At 36.6% G+C, this 15,555-nt stretch overlaps 1 protein-coding gene and 1 pseudogene across 1 annotated transcript; both read right to left on the reverse strand.

Annotated features, from left to right (window-relative positions):
• Positions 1 to 8,117: 8,117 nt before the first annotated feature.
• On the reverse strand, positions 8,118 to 12,481 carry LOC109699811 (mitochondrial import inner membrane translocase subunit Tim9 pseudogene; annotated as a pseudogene).
• Positions 12,482 to 12,573: 92 nt separating this feature from the next.
• On the reverse strand, positions 12,574 to 13,775 carry LOC109699810 (vomeronasal type-1 receptor 4-like). Its single transcript, XM_020184670.2, has one exon. The coding sequence runs from the start codon at positions 13,687 to 13,689 to the stop codon at positions 12,574 to 12,576; it is 1,116 nt and encodes a 371-aa protein (XP_020040259.2). The 5' UTR covers positions 13,690 to 13,775.
• Positions 13,776 to 15,555: the final 1,780 nt, after the last annotated feature.

Genomic DNA, 15,555 nt, shown 5'->3' on the forward strand with positions numbered 1-15,555 from the left:
GGACTAAGTATGGAGGTAGGAAACCTGATGGTTGAGAACTATGGCTGGATGTTGATAAGGAATCACACCCTAGATTTCTGCAGTTAACAAAATGTCTTGTGACATATAGCAGAGTCTTGTTTACCTGCAGCCCTGGGAGCCCAACAAATTAATAGACTCAGTCTGACCATCCAAGGCCAAATACCACCCTAAACCTGAACTGTGGGAGGAGTTAATGACATGCAGCCCAGTCTCCGAGAGTGAATGACACATAACCATCTCTCCAGAGCCCAATACAAGCTTGAGGTCACTGGACCTCCAGTGCAGTGCTCCTCCTTGAGTCTTCCCAATATCTCATCTAGGCAGTGCATTTTTGCTTTGCTTTCACTTTGTCCCAACTCTCATATCAGAGAAGCAGGAGCACTCCCGTACTCAATTGCCCATGGCTTCTCTATGTGTGAGCAAACTTCCTGTGTTTTCAAACTGCTTGTCTTGGTAAATTCTTTTACCAACCAGTGGCACCAAAAAAGTCCTGACAGTTATCTTAATAATACAAAAACTTTTCCTTAAGCCAGTTTTTTTCTGCAAATTTTGAGAACAACACAATATTTCTAAGATAGCTTGTTGTTATAGGCACAGAGAATTAGGTTCTCTTTTATCATTAGTACAATAAATTTTAACCTTAGAAAATCTGTTAACAGTCAACTTAATTACACGCATGTTTTTATAAGCTCCAGCTTGTATTTACTTTTTAAAGACTGTATTTTCACAACTTGCCACTATGCAAGCTGATGACATCAAGTTTTTCCCTTTTGTGGTCCCAGTTACATTTTCATCAAAAGACACACATACTTTTGTATGTGAGAAAGCTACAAAGAAACAGTAAAGAGCAAGAGCAACACTTGCATCCATCATGAAGAACTCTTGCAGATTATACTAGACAATGCAAAATCATGTCTAGAACACACTAGACACTAGGCAAAATATTTCAAGTGTCAAAATAAAGTTATTTGGTGTATAATAAATATGTGGAAAGTATTCAATGTGATTAGAAATCAGGAAAATTTAAATAACAACAGTATCTGGTACCATCATACACTATCCAGAGCACTAAAATGAGAATGGCAGAAAACATCCAGTTTGACAAGAATATGGATTAACTAAGAACTCATGCATTTCTCTGGGTGTTGAAATTTGCAGAATTATTTTGGAAAACTGGCAATATCTACATGAACTTATCATATATAAATACACATTGTAGCTGGGTGCAGTGACTCACGCCTATAATTCTAGCTACTTGGGAGAATGAGATCGGGAGGATCACAGTTTGAGGCCAGTTTGGGCAAATGATTTGCAAGACCCATTCTCCAAAATAACAACAGCAAAATGGACTATAGGTGTGGCCCAAGCGGAAGAGTGCATGCTTTGCAAGTGTGAAGCCCTGAGTTCAAACTCAAGCCCAAGCAATAAGTACATTTCCATGAATTGGCTCAACAGAAATTCATACATGCACACCAAAAGATGATTAACACACTTTTCATTCTAGCAATATTCATTACACATAATGGCTCTGAACTCCAAGCCACCGACTTACCCATTAACAGTATAATAATTCAATTATTTGTTACTCATAAAATGGAATCCTATAAAACAATGCTGATAAATACCATAAATAATATTTAATGATAAGGGAAAGTATTCCAATCAGGGTTTGTGGCACATACCTGTAATCCCAGCTTTTTGGGAATATGGATCATTGCTGGGATTGCAGAGGTTCTTGACCCAAAAGGGCTCAGGAAAGGAATGAACAGGCCAGACACAAATCAAGAGGACCAGAAGGCTGATGACCAACTGGCAAATTATTATTTTTGCATCAGACTTATAAGCAGTACAAAGCAAGAACTTCTATGCCTAGTAAACAATGCCCTCACTCCAACCTCCCTGGTTTCATAAACAAAACCCGGACCTCCCTAGTCTCACCTAGTTTCATATACAAAAAACCCAGACCTTGGTTGCCAAGGATATGTTGCCCTGTTCCTAACCTTTCTGTTTTGCTCATACTAAACAAATACTTTCAGGTCATTAATGTCCCTTTTCTCCAGACAAAGGAAGCCACTCCATGTTCCCTTAAAAACCCCAGTGAGAGGTGTGGTGCACCTGCAGTCTCCGACCTTGTCTGGATCCTGCTAAGCCACAATAACCTTGTCAGATTGTGCCTCATGGCTCCCAACAGATCATGAGTTTGAGGCCAGCCTGGATGAAGTTAGTGTCAAAAAATATAAGCAAATGGCTAGATGCATGACTCAAGAGGTAAAGTAATTGCCTAACAATTATGAGAACCCTGGGTTTAATTCCCAGTACCACAACGAAAGAGAAGTTCTCTAAAATTCTCATGAAATGCTTATTGATGGCAAATATGAAAGAGTTTGCACTAATAATATTTATATGAAGTACCAATCAGGCAAGAGTAATCTAATACATTAAATGTTAGAATAGATATAATCCTTCATCCCAAAAGTTCCACTTCTATAAATACAGACAACAGAATTACAAGCTTAGGTGTAGTAGCATACAAGAGGCAGAAAAGAACTCTGTGTGTCACAAAAAGAGCTGTTTCCTTTGTGAAATTGTACTGAGCTGTGCTCTTTCAAGATGCAATGACTCATTCCTTATAAGCACATACCATTAAACTTAGAAGATGCATCTGGGAGAAATGTTGGTGTTAAGGATATGTGGACTGCCATTATGTCTGTACACTTTAAAAGTCATAGAGACACATACACATAAGTATATGTATAAGCCCCAAGTAGAAATGTCCCCAGAAAATAGCAATGTTCTGAATATTGTCTCTGATTTTGTCATGGAATCCAGCAGAACAGTAGCCTAAATCCTTCTGATTTGTGATGTTTTTGTTGGTATATTTGGCAATCCTAAACACAGGAGAGTTTGTAATAACTAGCAATACAGAATCCAGTAGAAAGAAATGAAAAAGTCACTCTAAGTTGAGAGAATTTATCTCAGGCTCTAATACCTATGATTTCTGGGGCTTATGACATGTGGTATCAGGCATAGTGGGCCATGCCAATAATCCCAGAATTCCAGAGACTGGAGGACACAAGTTTGAGTCCAGCTTATACAACATATGGAATTCCAGGCTAGCCTGATCTACATAGCAAAACCCAATCTTAAAAAAAGGCACACATGACACCAGAAGACACTACTGCCACCAACTTCAAGGAAAAAGAAAATGTTTGAATCTAAAATTAAAAAAAAATTTTTAATACAAAATAAGAGAGCCTTTTATTACTGTGAATAAACTCCAATTGAGCAGAACAAAGTTCCTTTAAAAATGTCTCTTTTCAAACTTAATGCTCTTTTTAACATTTTAAAGCTATAATTATAAGTCTAATATGTTTGATTTTTTAAGCAATTCAATTACAAATTCAGTGCATTCACTTTTTAAATTTATTAGCGTATAGCATTTGCATAGGAGGCTGCATTGTGACATTTCATTTACATATGTGCTTACAATATATCTTAATTAGATTCACTCCCTCCAATATTCTCTCTTATCTTCCCTTCTTCCCTTCTTAGAACACTTTCAACACATTTCATTACTTTATTTTCATACACAAATACAAAATTCATCCACCATTGCATCTAAACTACTTGATGGAGTATACCAACTTTCCTGCCAGTGTATTGATGTTGGGTATAGAGTCATGTCTTGTATGTATTTTAAAACAAAATAAACAAGGGGTAGCTATATTCAGGGCCTTGAGAATAAATCAGTGGACTTCCCCTTGCATGCAGGCACAGGTATAAAGGAGGATTCCAATTGCATTCTGAGAAATGCAGAAATTCATATGGCCTAATCCCTGGAGCCCAATCTGCCAGTTTCAATGACAGATAGTCATCTTCAGGCCAGAGAATGACACAAGAGAACAAGAGACATGGGCTATATTGACCAAAAGCTAATATTTTTATGAAAAGTATCATGCAAAATTTTCTTATGTTAAGAGACTTTCCAAAATTGGATACCCATATGTAGAAGAACGAAACTAGGCCCCTGTCTCTCACCTTGTACAACTAATTCAAAATGGATCAAAGAACTTAATCTAAGACCTGAAATTTTGAAACTACTCTGAGAAAATCTTGATGATATACACATAGGTCACACTTTTCTGAATAAATCTTCAATTGCTCAGAAAATAAAAAGAATTTACAAATGGGATTGCATCAAGTTACAAAAAAACCTCCTACACAGCAAAGGAAACAATTATCAGAACCAGAAAAAAACTTACAGAATAAGGGAAAATCTTTTCCAGTAATCATCAGATGAAGGATTAGTAATCTAAATATAGAAAGAGCTTCAAAAATTAAACACCAACACAAACTAAACAATTGATAAATGGGTAAGTAAGTTGAGCAGACAGTTTTCAAAACAATAGGTACAACTGACCTAAATTCATGAAGAAATGTTCCTCATTCTTAGCCATAAAGAAAATGCAAATCAAGATGACCTTAAGTATATTTGACATCATGGCAGAATGGCTACCATCAAAGAAGCAAACAATAACAAATGTTAGTGAAGACATGGGGAAAGTGGACCCTTAAACACTGTTGGTAAGAATGCAAATTAGTGCAGCCACTATGGATATTACTTAGGAGGTTTCTTAAAAAACTTCTAACAGAACTACCATATAATTCAGCTATACCACCACTGGGTATACACCTAAAGAAATGTAAATCAACATACAATTGAGATACCTGCATCCTGATATTATAGCAGCCCATTCATAATAGCCAAAATATGGACTCAACCTAGGTGCCCATTGGTTAATGAATGGATAAAGGAAATGTTATATATGCATATATATATATATATATATATATATATATATACACAATATAGTATTATTTACCATGAATATATGTCATTTGTAGGAAAACAGAGGGAACTAGAGATCTTCATGTTAAGCAGAATAAACCAGACTGGGAAGACAAATATTATAAAGTACTTCTCATATTGCGGAACCTAGTTCCTAAAAATGGAGTAAGAGACTATGAGTGGATTAAGAAAATGTGGTATTTTATACAATGAAATTTTACTCAGCCACAAAGAAGAGTAAAATTTTGTCATTTGCAGGTAAATGGATGAAACTGGAGAACATCATCTTAAGTGAAGTTAGCCAGACTCAGAAGGCCAAAAGCCACATATTTTCTCTTATGTGTGGAATATAGACCCAGTACAAATACAGCAATATTACAAAAAACAGGTCACACTAAGAGGAGGTCACATACAAAAGGGAGAGGATAAGAAAAGGAAACTAAGAAGATGAATATCCTTAATATACTCTTTTTATACAAGAATGAATATAGAATTCTTAAACCAGTTGAAACCATCATAAGAAAACAGCTAAGATAGAATGAACAAAATTAGAGGAGATGAATCAATTTGATTTATAATACATACATACATAAAAGTGTCACAAGGACTCTCCATGTGTAACTAACCTTTGCCTCAAACAAGCAAAAACATCACTTTTTTCTTTTTTTCATTTTTCTTCTACAAAATCAGAAAACAGAAGGATGGAACAGGTCTTGTGGGGGGTTGGTACCACTGGAAGAGGGAAGGAGGTGGGAAAGGGGTAGAAGGGTAATTATGGTGCAGAAACTGTGTACATGTGTGTGTAAATGCAAAAATGATTCCTATTGAAACTACTATTCCAGGAATGAAGGGAGGTGGGATAAAGGAGAGCAGTGGAGTGGAGATGGTGAATTCAGCTATGATATATTGTAAGAACTTTTGTAAATGCCATAATGTACCCTCATCCAGCACAACAATAAAAAAATTGAGTGAGAGGAATGTTAAAACAGACTGCTTGAGAGAGGGGAGCCAGGAGTGGGGCAAAAGGATAGGCAGAAGAGTGGATGAGTTTCGTCAAAGTTAAAATTGTTAAAATTGTTTTTAAAAGGGGGGAGCAGAGAGATGAGAAAGAGTAATAGAGGGGGTAAATTTGATTATGTACCTTGTATGCATGTATGGAAATATCCCTATGAAACCCTTTTTACAACTTACATATGCTAATGAAAATTTAAAAAGAGGCTTCCCAGAGGTGAGCATGTAACCTTTAAGTATCAGTCACAATGTACAACTCTCTGACAATGCTTTCTTTAATTTGCATATTTTTTCTTTCAAAGCAAGAATAGTCTAGATACAGAGAGGTTAAGTGAGCTTTCTAAATTCTCACACTACTCTGGGGCACAATGGAGAATTAAACCTGATTAGGCAGATTGGACAGTCAGTATCCCAACCACTGTGCTACATTAACACCACCATAACAGCTGTGTTTTCAAATAATCCAAATCTGTAATCAGTTGTTTAGCATTTGTTACATCCTGTCTGGATTTTTTGGTAGTACTGAGGGGTTGAATTCAAGGCACTGTACTTGCTAGGCAGGCGCTCTACCCTTGAGTCACTCTACCAGCTCACCATTGGCATTTATTTATAATTTTGATCATAAGAAGTTTCTGTTTCTACATAACAATTGACTGTACTTTTCATTGTCAAATATGAACGCAGTCTTTGAAATCCTAATAAAATATAGATGCACTAATTACAGTTAAATCCTAAAAGAGATTTCCCTATATACAAGATCCATTTACTAAATGCAAAATTTAAAACTATTATTTTGAAGCCATAGGAAATAATACAAGATATCTTCATCCTGACAGCTGCTGCTAGAAATCCATAATAGAAAAGTTCTCTTTTGCTTAAATGCTGCTTCCCTTACTACAAGAAGGAAAGTGGTCTTGCATGTTAATCAGAGCACAGGTATCTTCTGTAAATGACAACCACTGTCTCTGTTAAGTGCACCATTTATGCAGAGGTAGATTTTAAAAGCTTTTTATTCCAGAAATTATTTTACATACATGGTTTTTGCACCAAATGAGGGATTTCACAACTCAACCCTACCTTTTCTCATGGGCAGGGACGCCTGATAAGCATACTTTTAGTAATACTGTGAATATGACACTTGAATTTTGTAATGTTACATGAATAACAGACATATTACATCCTGACTCACATGAAGCCGTATTTCACAATCACTGAGATGACTCACCGGCAAGGATCATCTATGAAGATTTCATTAAATTACACTAGGAACTCTAAGGAATTGACATAGAGTATAGGAGCCTCATCTGTCTTCACTATCTCAGCTCATACTTAAAGAATCATTCCTTCTTCCCATCTTTTTGATGGATGTGTTTATATCCAGAATTCCTCTTCCAGACATGAGTACTTACTCAGATGTCCTTTCCTTACTTCTCTGCCTCACAAGTGAAATACAAAATACTCACCTGACTCCTTCCCTGTGAAGATGCTGTGCTCAGTGTGCTGGTCAGGACAGCCAGCACAGGAGAAAAGCACACAGCTGGACCCTGAGATACAGCTTTGTGATACTGTGACCTCCCCTCCCGTCAGAACTGCAATTACCTTTTCACCTGTAGTGGCAATGACAAAACAGGCTTTGGGAGCCAAGAACTTGTCTGACAAGTTTTTTTCTAGTTGCTAATTACTAAAGGCAATTAAAACTTTCTTTGAATATCTCCACAGAGACCATGGACGTGTGAGGGAGAGGCTCTTACATTTTCATGATCTGAGTATGGAAGGAGCAGGAAATATGGAGATCTGGTGAGGAACTGGTAGAGAATGTGTCTCACTACATTCCCTGCTTCTTTGTCATATTCTTCTCATTTTCGGTACTTACATTTATTTTACTTTTAGCAATAAAATTATTTTCATCATACAGGATTGGTACATAATTTGCTATAAAATTAATAATAATAAATGAAGATTTATGATTTATGGTTTATTTCTCTAATCAAGTGATCAAGCTGCTGAATCTTATGGCTTCAACAAATGTTGCATCTTATTTTTTTCACTGAACAATGATCTTGTATTTTGATTTTTCTTGGTAAACAGTGATTTTGTTTCTCCATTGGTTTCCATTTACCAAGTAGTCATGACATATGGTTTAACATGGTGCCTATTGCTTTTGGGGGATTTTATCAGGTGAATTCTCATTTCCAGTGCAATGGTCATTGGCAAACTTTCATTGAACAGGACTTCTCTACGGTAGGAGCCCTTCTTTGCCTGCCAGGCTTTCATCCTGCTGAATATGATATCCATAAAAATCTCATAGATATTCTTTGTGTCATTCTTAACTATTTCTGTAAGCTATGTTCTGAACTAGTCATCTTTTCAAGGTTTACTTCTCTTGTGAAGCCTTTACTGTAGTCCAAAAGGCAGGTTTCAGTAGGTTTGTTGTAGGTTCCAAGGAATTCCTTCACCTATTTTATCTGATCCAAATTTGGTATTTGTGCAGCGATATACTTTTGGTATGTTAACTAGTCACTTTTCTGATGCATGAGTTTCCTTTCTATTTTGGAAATGTAGTTGCTTGAATGTCTCCAGCCAGGTCTGATTTCTTTCTTAATCACAGTCTCAGGCATCAGACACTGGTAGGACACTGAAGGACTGCTAGATGCCTGTCCAGCCACAAGGAGGATGGTAGGGGTTAGGGCAGGCAGCCCATATTCTTCTTAAAATCAAGTTTGTCCTGTCTATTCAAACTCCTACACTGCTCCATTATTGAAGTACTCAGCAGGTGAATAGAATGAAATGAAAGAATTGCAAAGAGTTAATTGTGTATAATTAAATGTGAATTAATTTGGAAATGATGATATGCAAATTTTATAGGAAAAATGTAGTTTGCCAATGTTTGACCAGCTCTGATATCTAAACTGAATATATCTTAAAGAGAAATACAGATGTTTATAAAAGTGTCCTTTACAAATACACCAAGATCTAATGGTTTAACAAGAAGATTCTGCCATTCTCTTAACTGTTAGGTAAACCAGCTTCCTTTCTCAATTACACAGAATTGGATGGTTATAATAAACAAGTCCATACATTTACTTTTGTTTAATTTTTGGTGAGGATCACTCATTAGTTATATAACTAATGAATAAATTTAAAATATCAGTGCTGAAATCAAGCATTGGTTTCCATACACAAATTTCAAGTTCATCTTGGCCTAGTGTCCATTCCCCTTTGAGAGTGTATAAGCCAACTGAGAAGGCACAGTAAGCCCTGTTTGCACAAGAGATTCCTCAAATGACCCTCTAGCTTGATAATCCACGAAAGGACTAATGGAACTAACTGAAATATGTTCTGGTCATGGTTATGATTTATTTCCTACAGTAAAGCTTACTGGTTTTTATTTAAATTTAAATTTTCTTAAATCATTTGTTTCACTTAACATGAACTAATTGTTCTTATTTCTGGGGTATGGTGTAGTATTTGAACACATGTATACAGAACGTACTGCTCAATTCAGTCTTACTAATGTTTCTATGCATTTATTATTTCTCTTAAAAATTTTATACTCCATTGTTATCTACAGAAAATAACAAGTTTTCTTTTTGTATTTTCATACATGCATATGAAATATTTCTATCCTATTCATCCCTCCATCACCCTCTTTTTCATTCTCTCCCATCCCACTAGTTCCCCAGAAGTTGTCACATTTTACCTTTGGGCCTTTTTTTTTTACATCTGTATTCCATACATGCAGTAGAATATGTGATCTTTTTCTTTCTTAGTCTGGCTTACTTTGCTTAATATTATGATACTAGTTCCTGAAAAATGGTATCATGAGTCATTTTCCTGCAAATATCAAAATTACTTTCTTCTCCATAGTTAAATATTCCATTGTGTATATGTACCACATTTTCTTCATCCATCCATTGGTCAATGGACACCTAGGCTGATTCCACAATTTGGCCATTCTGAATAGTGCTGCTATAAACATGGGTGTGCAGGATTCTCTATTTTATGCTGACTTACATTCTTTCTGGTATTGGAGGGTCATATTGTCATTCTACTTTCAGTTCCTTGTGGAACCTCCATACTGATTTCCATAGTAGCTGCTTAATTTACATTCCCTCTTACCACGTATAAGGATTCATTTTTCCTATATTCTTAGCATTTGTTTTTGCCTCTTTTTATGATGATTGCCTTCAGAATGGGTGAGATGAAATCTCAGTGTTATTTTGATTTACATTTCTCCATGGACTGGTTATTTGTAATTCTGTTGAGAATTTTCAGTTCTATTCATTTTCCCATTTATTAGTTGGATCATTTGTTCTTTTGATATTTAATTTTTTAGCTCTTTATATATTTTAGATATTAATCCTTTATTAAATAGTTGGCAAAGATTTTTCTCCCAGTCTGTAAGTTCTTTCTTCATTCTGGCAATTGTTTCCATTGATGTCAGATACTTTTTAATTTGTTACAATCCCATTTATCAATTCTTGCTCTTATTTCCTGAGCAATTAAAATCCTATTCAAAAAGATGTTACTGCCAGCCATGACAATCCTAGCTACTTGGAGAGGTAGAAATTGGGAGGATTATGGTTTGAAGCCAGCTCAGGGAAAAAGTTCATAAGAGGCAATCTCAATCAATGGCTGGGTGTGTTGGCAAGAACTTATCATCCCTGGCCATGTAGGGAAGCACAAATAGAAGGATCACAGTCCAGGCAAGCCCAGACATATAGAAAACCCCTAATCTTGAAAATAACAAACACAAAAAAGGCTGGCCAATTGGTTCAAGTGCGAGAGCACTTTGCTCTTGGAAACAACGTGCTCCTTGTGGAAGCCTGTTAGTTCTTTGGAGAGGGTTTTTATAAAGGATCAAAGCTGACCACCTCTTTGACTCGCTTGCTTCTTCTCTCATCATGTGATTTTTCCCTCTCTCACATAGTCCTGCCATGACAGCATCCAGCATCAAGGCAGTCCACCACTGTTTTGTGGTTACTGCACAACCAAGAAGATGTGGTAACATCTTCTTGAACCTCCAAAACACAAGATACATAATCCTCTTTTCTCCATAAATTACCCAATCTCAGGAATTTTGCCAAAGAAATGAAAAAATGTGTCATTGCCTAAGATTTTGTTCTATGTCTGTGTCTGGTACGGAGAGACCTCAGGGCTTTGAGGTCCCAGGTCTATATTCTCTCCTCGATGCTCTCCTGATTATACTATCTGAGGAACATCTGTCCCTTTAGTGTGAATTAAATCATTATTCTGGTTCACCAAAACCTGCATCTTTGAGTCACAGAGATACAAATATAGTCACTTATTTCCTCAGCCTTCCACATGGACATTTTCTGGAAGCTTTAACATGTCTAGCAAGCACCATCTGGTTGGGGGATAAGGCCCTGAGATATCAAAAGTCATGGTATCTGGAGCATGGACATTGTAGTAGGACAACTTTGAAGTTGGCTTTGTTACTCTAATTTCAACTTTTTCCTATATAAGAAAGGAGTTTTCCAGAATATTGGCAACCAACATTCACAGTGCTGGGAAGCTGGCATGGTTACTGTAGTTCTAACACAATCCCAAATGTCATTTAACCTTTTGTTGTGGGCCAGTGTTGAGAGTTCTTGCCTTCACAGGTCAAAGAATTGGCTCATGAGGCAGCAGATTGACTCATGAGACAACAAGGTCGGAACACAAAGTAGGATTTATTAGAAAGAAAGGAAAGGCTGCAGCTAGAGCAGTGCAGCTGAGCCCGGAAACCGGTGGCTCCCTGCTCAGGTGAAGACTGGGGCTTTTTATGGACACTTTAACTTGGGTTAGGATAAGGGTTAGGTGGGTTCTGTCCATTGGCTGTGGATTTGCACCCATGGAGTCTCTTCAATGAGCTGGTCTATTTGCCCCTTATTGGGAGAAACAACCTTGAAAGCATCTATCTATTACCCCCCTGGCAGGTTTATAAGATCCTGTAACTTCTCCCTAGGGTGCACAAATGCAGATTTATGAAGCCATGTATCTCCTTCTCAGGGTGCAGGGCTCATGGTTCTCTCCATGGGGATGGGATAATGACTCACTCATCTGTCCTTTAGGTTCCCAGACCCAACACTTTGAAGGCTCTCTCACCTATTCACAGGATTTCTTTTGATGCTGGTAAAAGATCTGGAGGCTTCTTGGGTATAACTTTTTATGAAACTGAAAAATTCTTCTCACCTTGTATATTGCACACTAAATAAATCTGTATTCTGTTCCAAAAGTTGACAGTATTCCCATCATTCAAAGCTCTTCTTTAGCATAGAAACATAAAAAGAGAATCCACAGCAAAAATTACCCATGTACATACACAAAATAACCTGAGAAAACTATCATTGCACAATATCTATGACCCATTTTTTTTACTGTATTCAATTGGACAACTGTTCCCATCTGCAAACAACTGAGAAAAACATCATGACACATTAAAAGCAATATTTAGGACAATTTTTATTTAAATTGCAGTAAGAAGCTGCTCAGTAAATGATGTGATCAGAATACTGTGGACCAGAATTATGCCTAGCCTGTTTTATTTACCTCTATTATTCTCATGCAGGTCTCATATTGAGCTGCTGATATGCTCATTAGTCAACATCAGAAAGATTTGTAGCCTCTACTTCCTTTTCTGTATTGCCTTCTTATGAGATTAGTGAGAAGTAATTGTGCAAAATATACATTTATGTATTTATGAAAAGATTAAAGAGTTTTGTGTTCTTTATGTACCCAAAACACAACCAGGAATAAGAGGAATCCTGGCTCATGATTAGAAAGGGGCTGATAGTTGGAAAACACACAGAAATTAGATCAGAAATCTTCAACAAACACCAACTGAGGTCATTATAAAGAGCAATAGAAATGTGCAACATGGAGGAGAGGGTATAAAATGATATAAAGGTGCTCACCAGAACTAAGATGCTTCGGGTGGCTCTGGACTCAGGGCACCTGGAAGAAACCTTAGTGCTATGAATATGTTGGAACTTCTTTTTGTGTCTGTATAGGAGAACAATCATAGAACAACTGGCCCAGAATATAAGTGCAGAAAAAGAAACTTCAGGGAACACTATAAGTGCTGTATACATGGAGCTGGCGACTTTCCCATGACCTATGGAACAGTAACCCGTATGTCTTTTCTTTGTGATATTTCTGCTGCTCTCTTCTCCAGAAACACACAACATATACAGAGGAAAAATGAAATTTACCACCACGTGTAGTATCCAGCAGAAGGAAATGGAGAAGCCAATGTACTTTGGAGCTTTTACTTTAAGATCTTTCCAACAAGAGTTTGTGGGACTGATAGTGATCGCCTGAAAAACACTCAAGAGGCAGGTGGTATTGATGGAAACGCCCCTGCCCACTCTCTGAACATACAGAAGAAGGTTGCAGTCAAAATCAGTGAAGAAATGTTTCAACCCTAAGGCTACTATTGTGTGAGGAACTCCTAGAGAAACAATGAGTAAGGAGTTGGCAATGAGCAGGTGCTTGAGGATCAAATCAGTTGACCTCCACCTGCTTTCAGTGTGGTAATGGAAAAGATAATGGTAAAGAAGGGAGAAATTGCCCAGGATTCCAATGACAGTCTGTGACAAGAAGATCATTCCTATTGTCAGATCCCCAGAGTCTAATTTATCATTGACTACATTTTCACTTAAATTATGGTTGCAATCATTCCTCCAAGCACAAGGACTCATTGTGGAAGTTTGACACTGAGAATAACTTTGTTGATGTGTACTTTTGTGATTGACAAAGATTTCAAGAAGCAGGAAGAGATGGGGCAAAATCGCAGTATATTTCATAGGGATTCGTCACTAAGGACCAGCTGGTGTTAATCTGGAGGAGAAAATACAAGTGATATCACATGGAAAGGAAGCATAATACCATCTTTTCATAAACAATCTCCATCCCCTAAGCTTAAATTTATTTTAGTTATACTAGAAATAGAAGAACCTCTATCACTACCCACATCAAATAATAAACCAGCTCAGAGTGAATTTCAAATGTAAATATTTAAGATCAATATTAAATTGCTTAGGAGAAATATTTCTGCAGTATAAACAGAAAATGTTTCTTATAAATACAATATCCACATGGGCGAATGACAAATTAAATTATACTGAAGCTAAGAACTATTTTTATCAAACTCCACATATACTTTTATAAAAAGGGAGAGATATAGAGAAAGAAACACAAAGAGACAGAAGCAGAGACAGAAAAGAGGGAAAGAGAGAAACATTAGTATCCATCATGAAGAGCTCTTGCATGTTATACAAGGAAATTAAAAAATGGCAAAATGTTACAGCTGGAATGTCAAATATGCAATTAGTCTTTGTATAATGAATACATGGAAACTATTCAATGTCTTTAGAAATTAGTAAAATTCAAATAAATCCAGTATGTGGTATACTGTCTGGAGCACTAACTGACATGAAACATTTTGTTTGACAAGAACGTAGGTTGATGAAGGACTTACACATTTCTCTGTGTGTTAACATGAGTACAATTATTTTGGAAAATTGGCAATATCTGCATTAGTTTATCATATGCAAATATATGTTGCAATAAGTTCATTTCTATGAACTTACTCAATGGAAATTCATACACATTTACTGAAAGATCATTAACACACTGCAAATACTAGCAATATTTTTTACATTAAGGTGCTCAGACTCCAAGGACCCACATGTCCATGAACAGCATAATTAAATTGTTAGACATTCATACATGGGACTCCAAAAAGCATTGCTTAATAAATATCACCAGTGATATTTAATGATAGAGAAGATAAATCTCCAAGCCAGCGATGTTGACACATGCCTATAATCCCAGCTATTTGGGAGGCTGAAGCAAGAGGTTCATAAATTCAAGGCCAGCCCTCAAGAAGTCAGCAAGGTCCTTTGTCAAAAACAAAATACAAACACAAGGGCTGTATGCATGATTCAAGAAGAAAAGTTATTACCCAAAAACTGAGGTTGAGGGTTCCCAAAACAAAAGAGATTTTCTTTAAAACTATCAAGAAATGCATATGAATGAATTCACAGAAAGAATTTATGTAAAGTACCAAGTGGGCAAGAGTAATCGATATATTAAATGCTAATTAGAATAGATACAATCCTATGCCCCAAAAGTTCCACTCCTACAAACATATGCAACAAAATATAAGTTTAGGGGTAGCAATACAGAGGAGACAGAAGGGCGCTCTGGGATCCTGACAATACTGTTTCTTGATCTGTGTGTTACATAAAAACTGTATACTCAGTTGTTCCATTAGACGTGATAACTTGTTCTTTATAAGTACATACACTAAAAGAAGGTACAGGATACATTTGGGAGAAATGACATTAGGGTGAATATGGACTCCTATTGTGTCTGGACCCTATGAAACACACACACACACACACACACACACACACACACACACACACACACACACACACACACATCATAATCCCCAGGATTTCCCTAGATAATAGCAATGTTTTGAGTATTGTCTCTTATTTTGCCCTAGACCCCACCAGTCTTTTTTGACTCAATTTTGATTTGTGATGCTTTTTTTGGTGTATTATGCATTCCTAAACATGGGATAAACCATAATAAGTAGTAATACAGAATCCAGTAGGAAGAAATGAACAATCCACCGTAATTGGGAGACTATGTGAAGTTCT

Source organism: Castor canadensis, chromosome 16 (genome assembly GCF_047511655.1).
Source record: "Castor canadensis chromosome 16, mCasCan1.hap1v2, whole genome shotgun sequence".
Lineage (NCBI taxonomy): Eukaryota > Metazoa > Chordata > Mammalia > Rodentia > Castoridae > Castor > Castor canadensis.

What these genes read in the sequence shown, in the direction of transcription:
- LOC109699810 (XM_020184670.2), bottom strand. Translation starts at nt 13,689, where the DNA reads ATGAAATATACTGCGATTTTGCCCCATCTCTTCCTGCTTCTTGAAATC.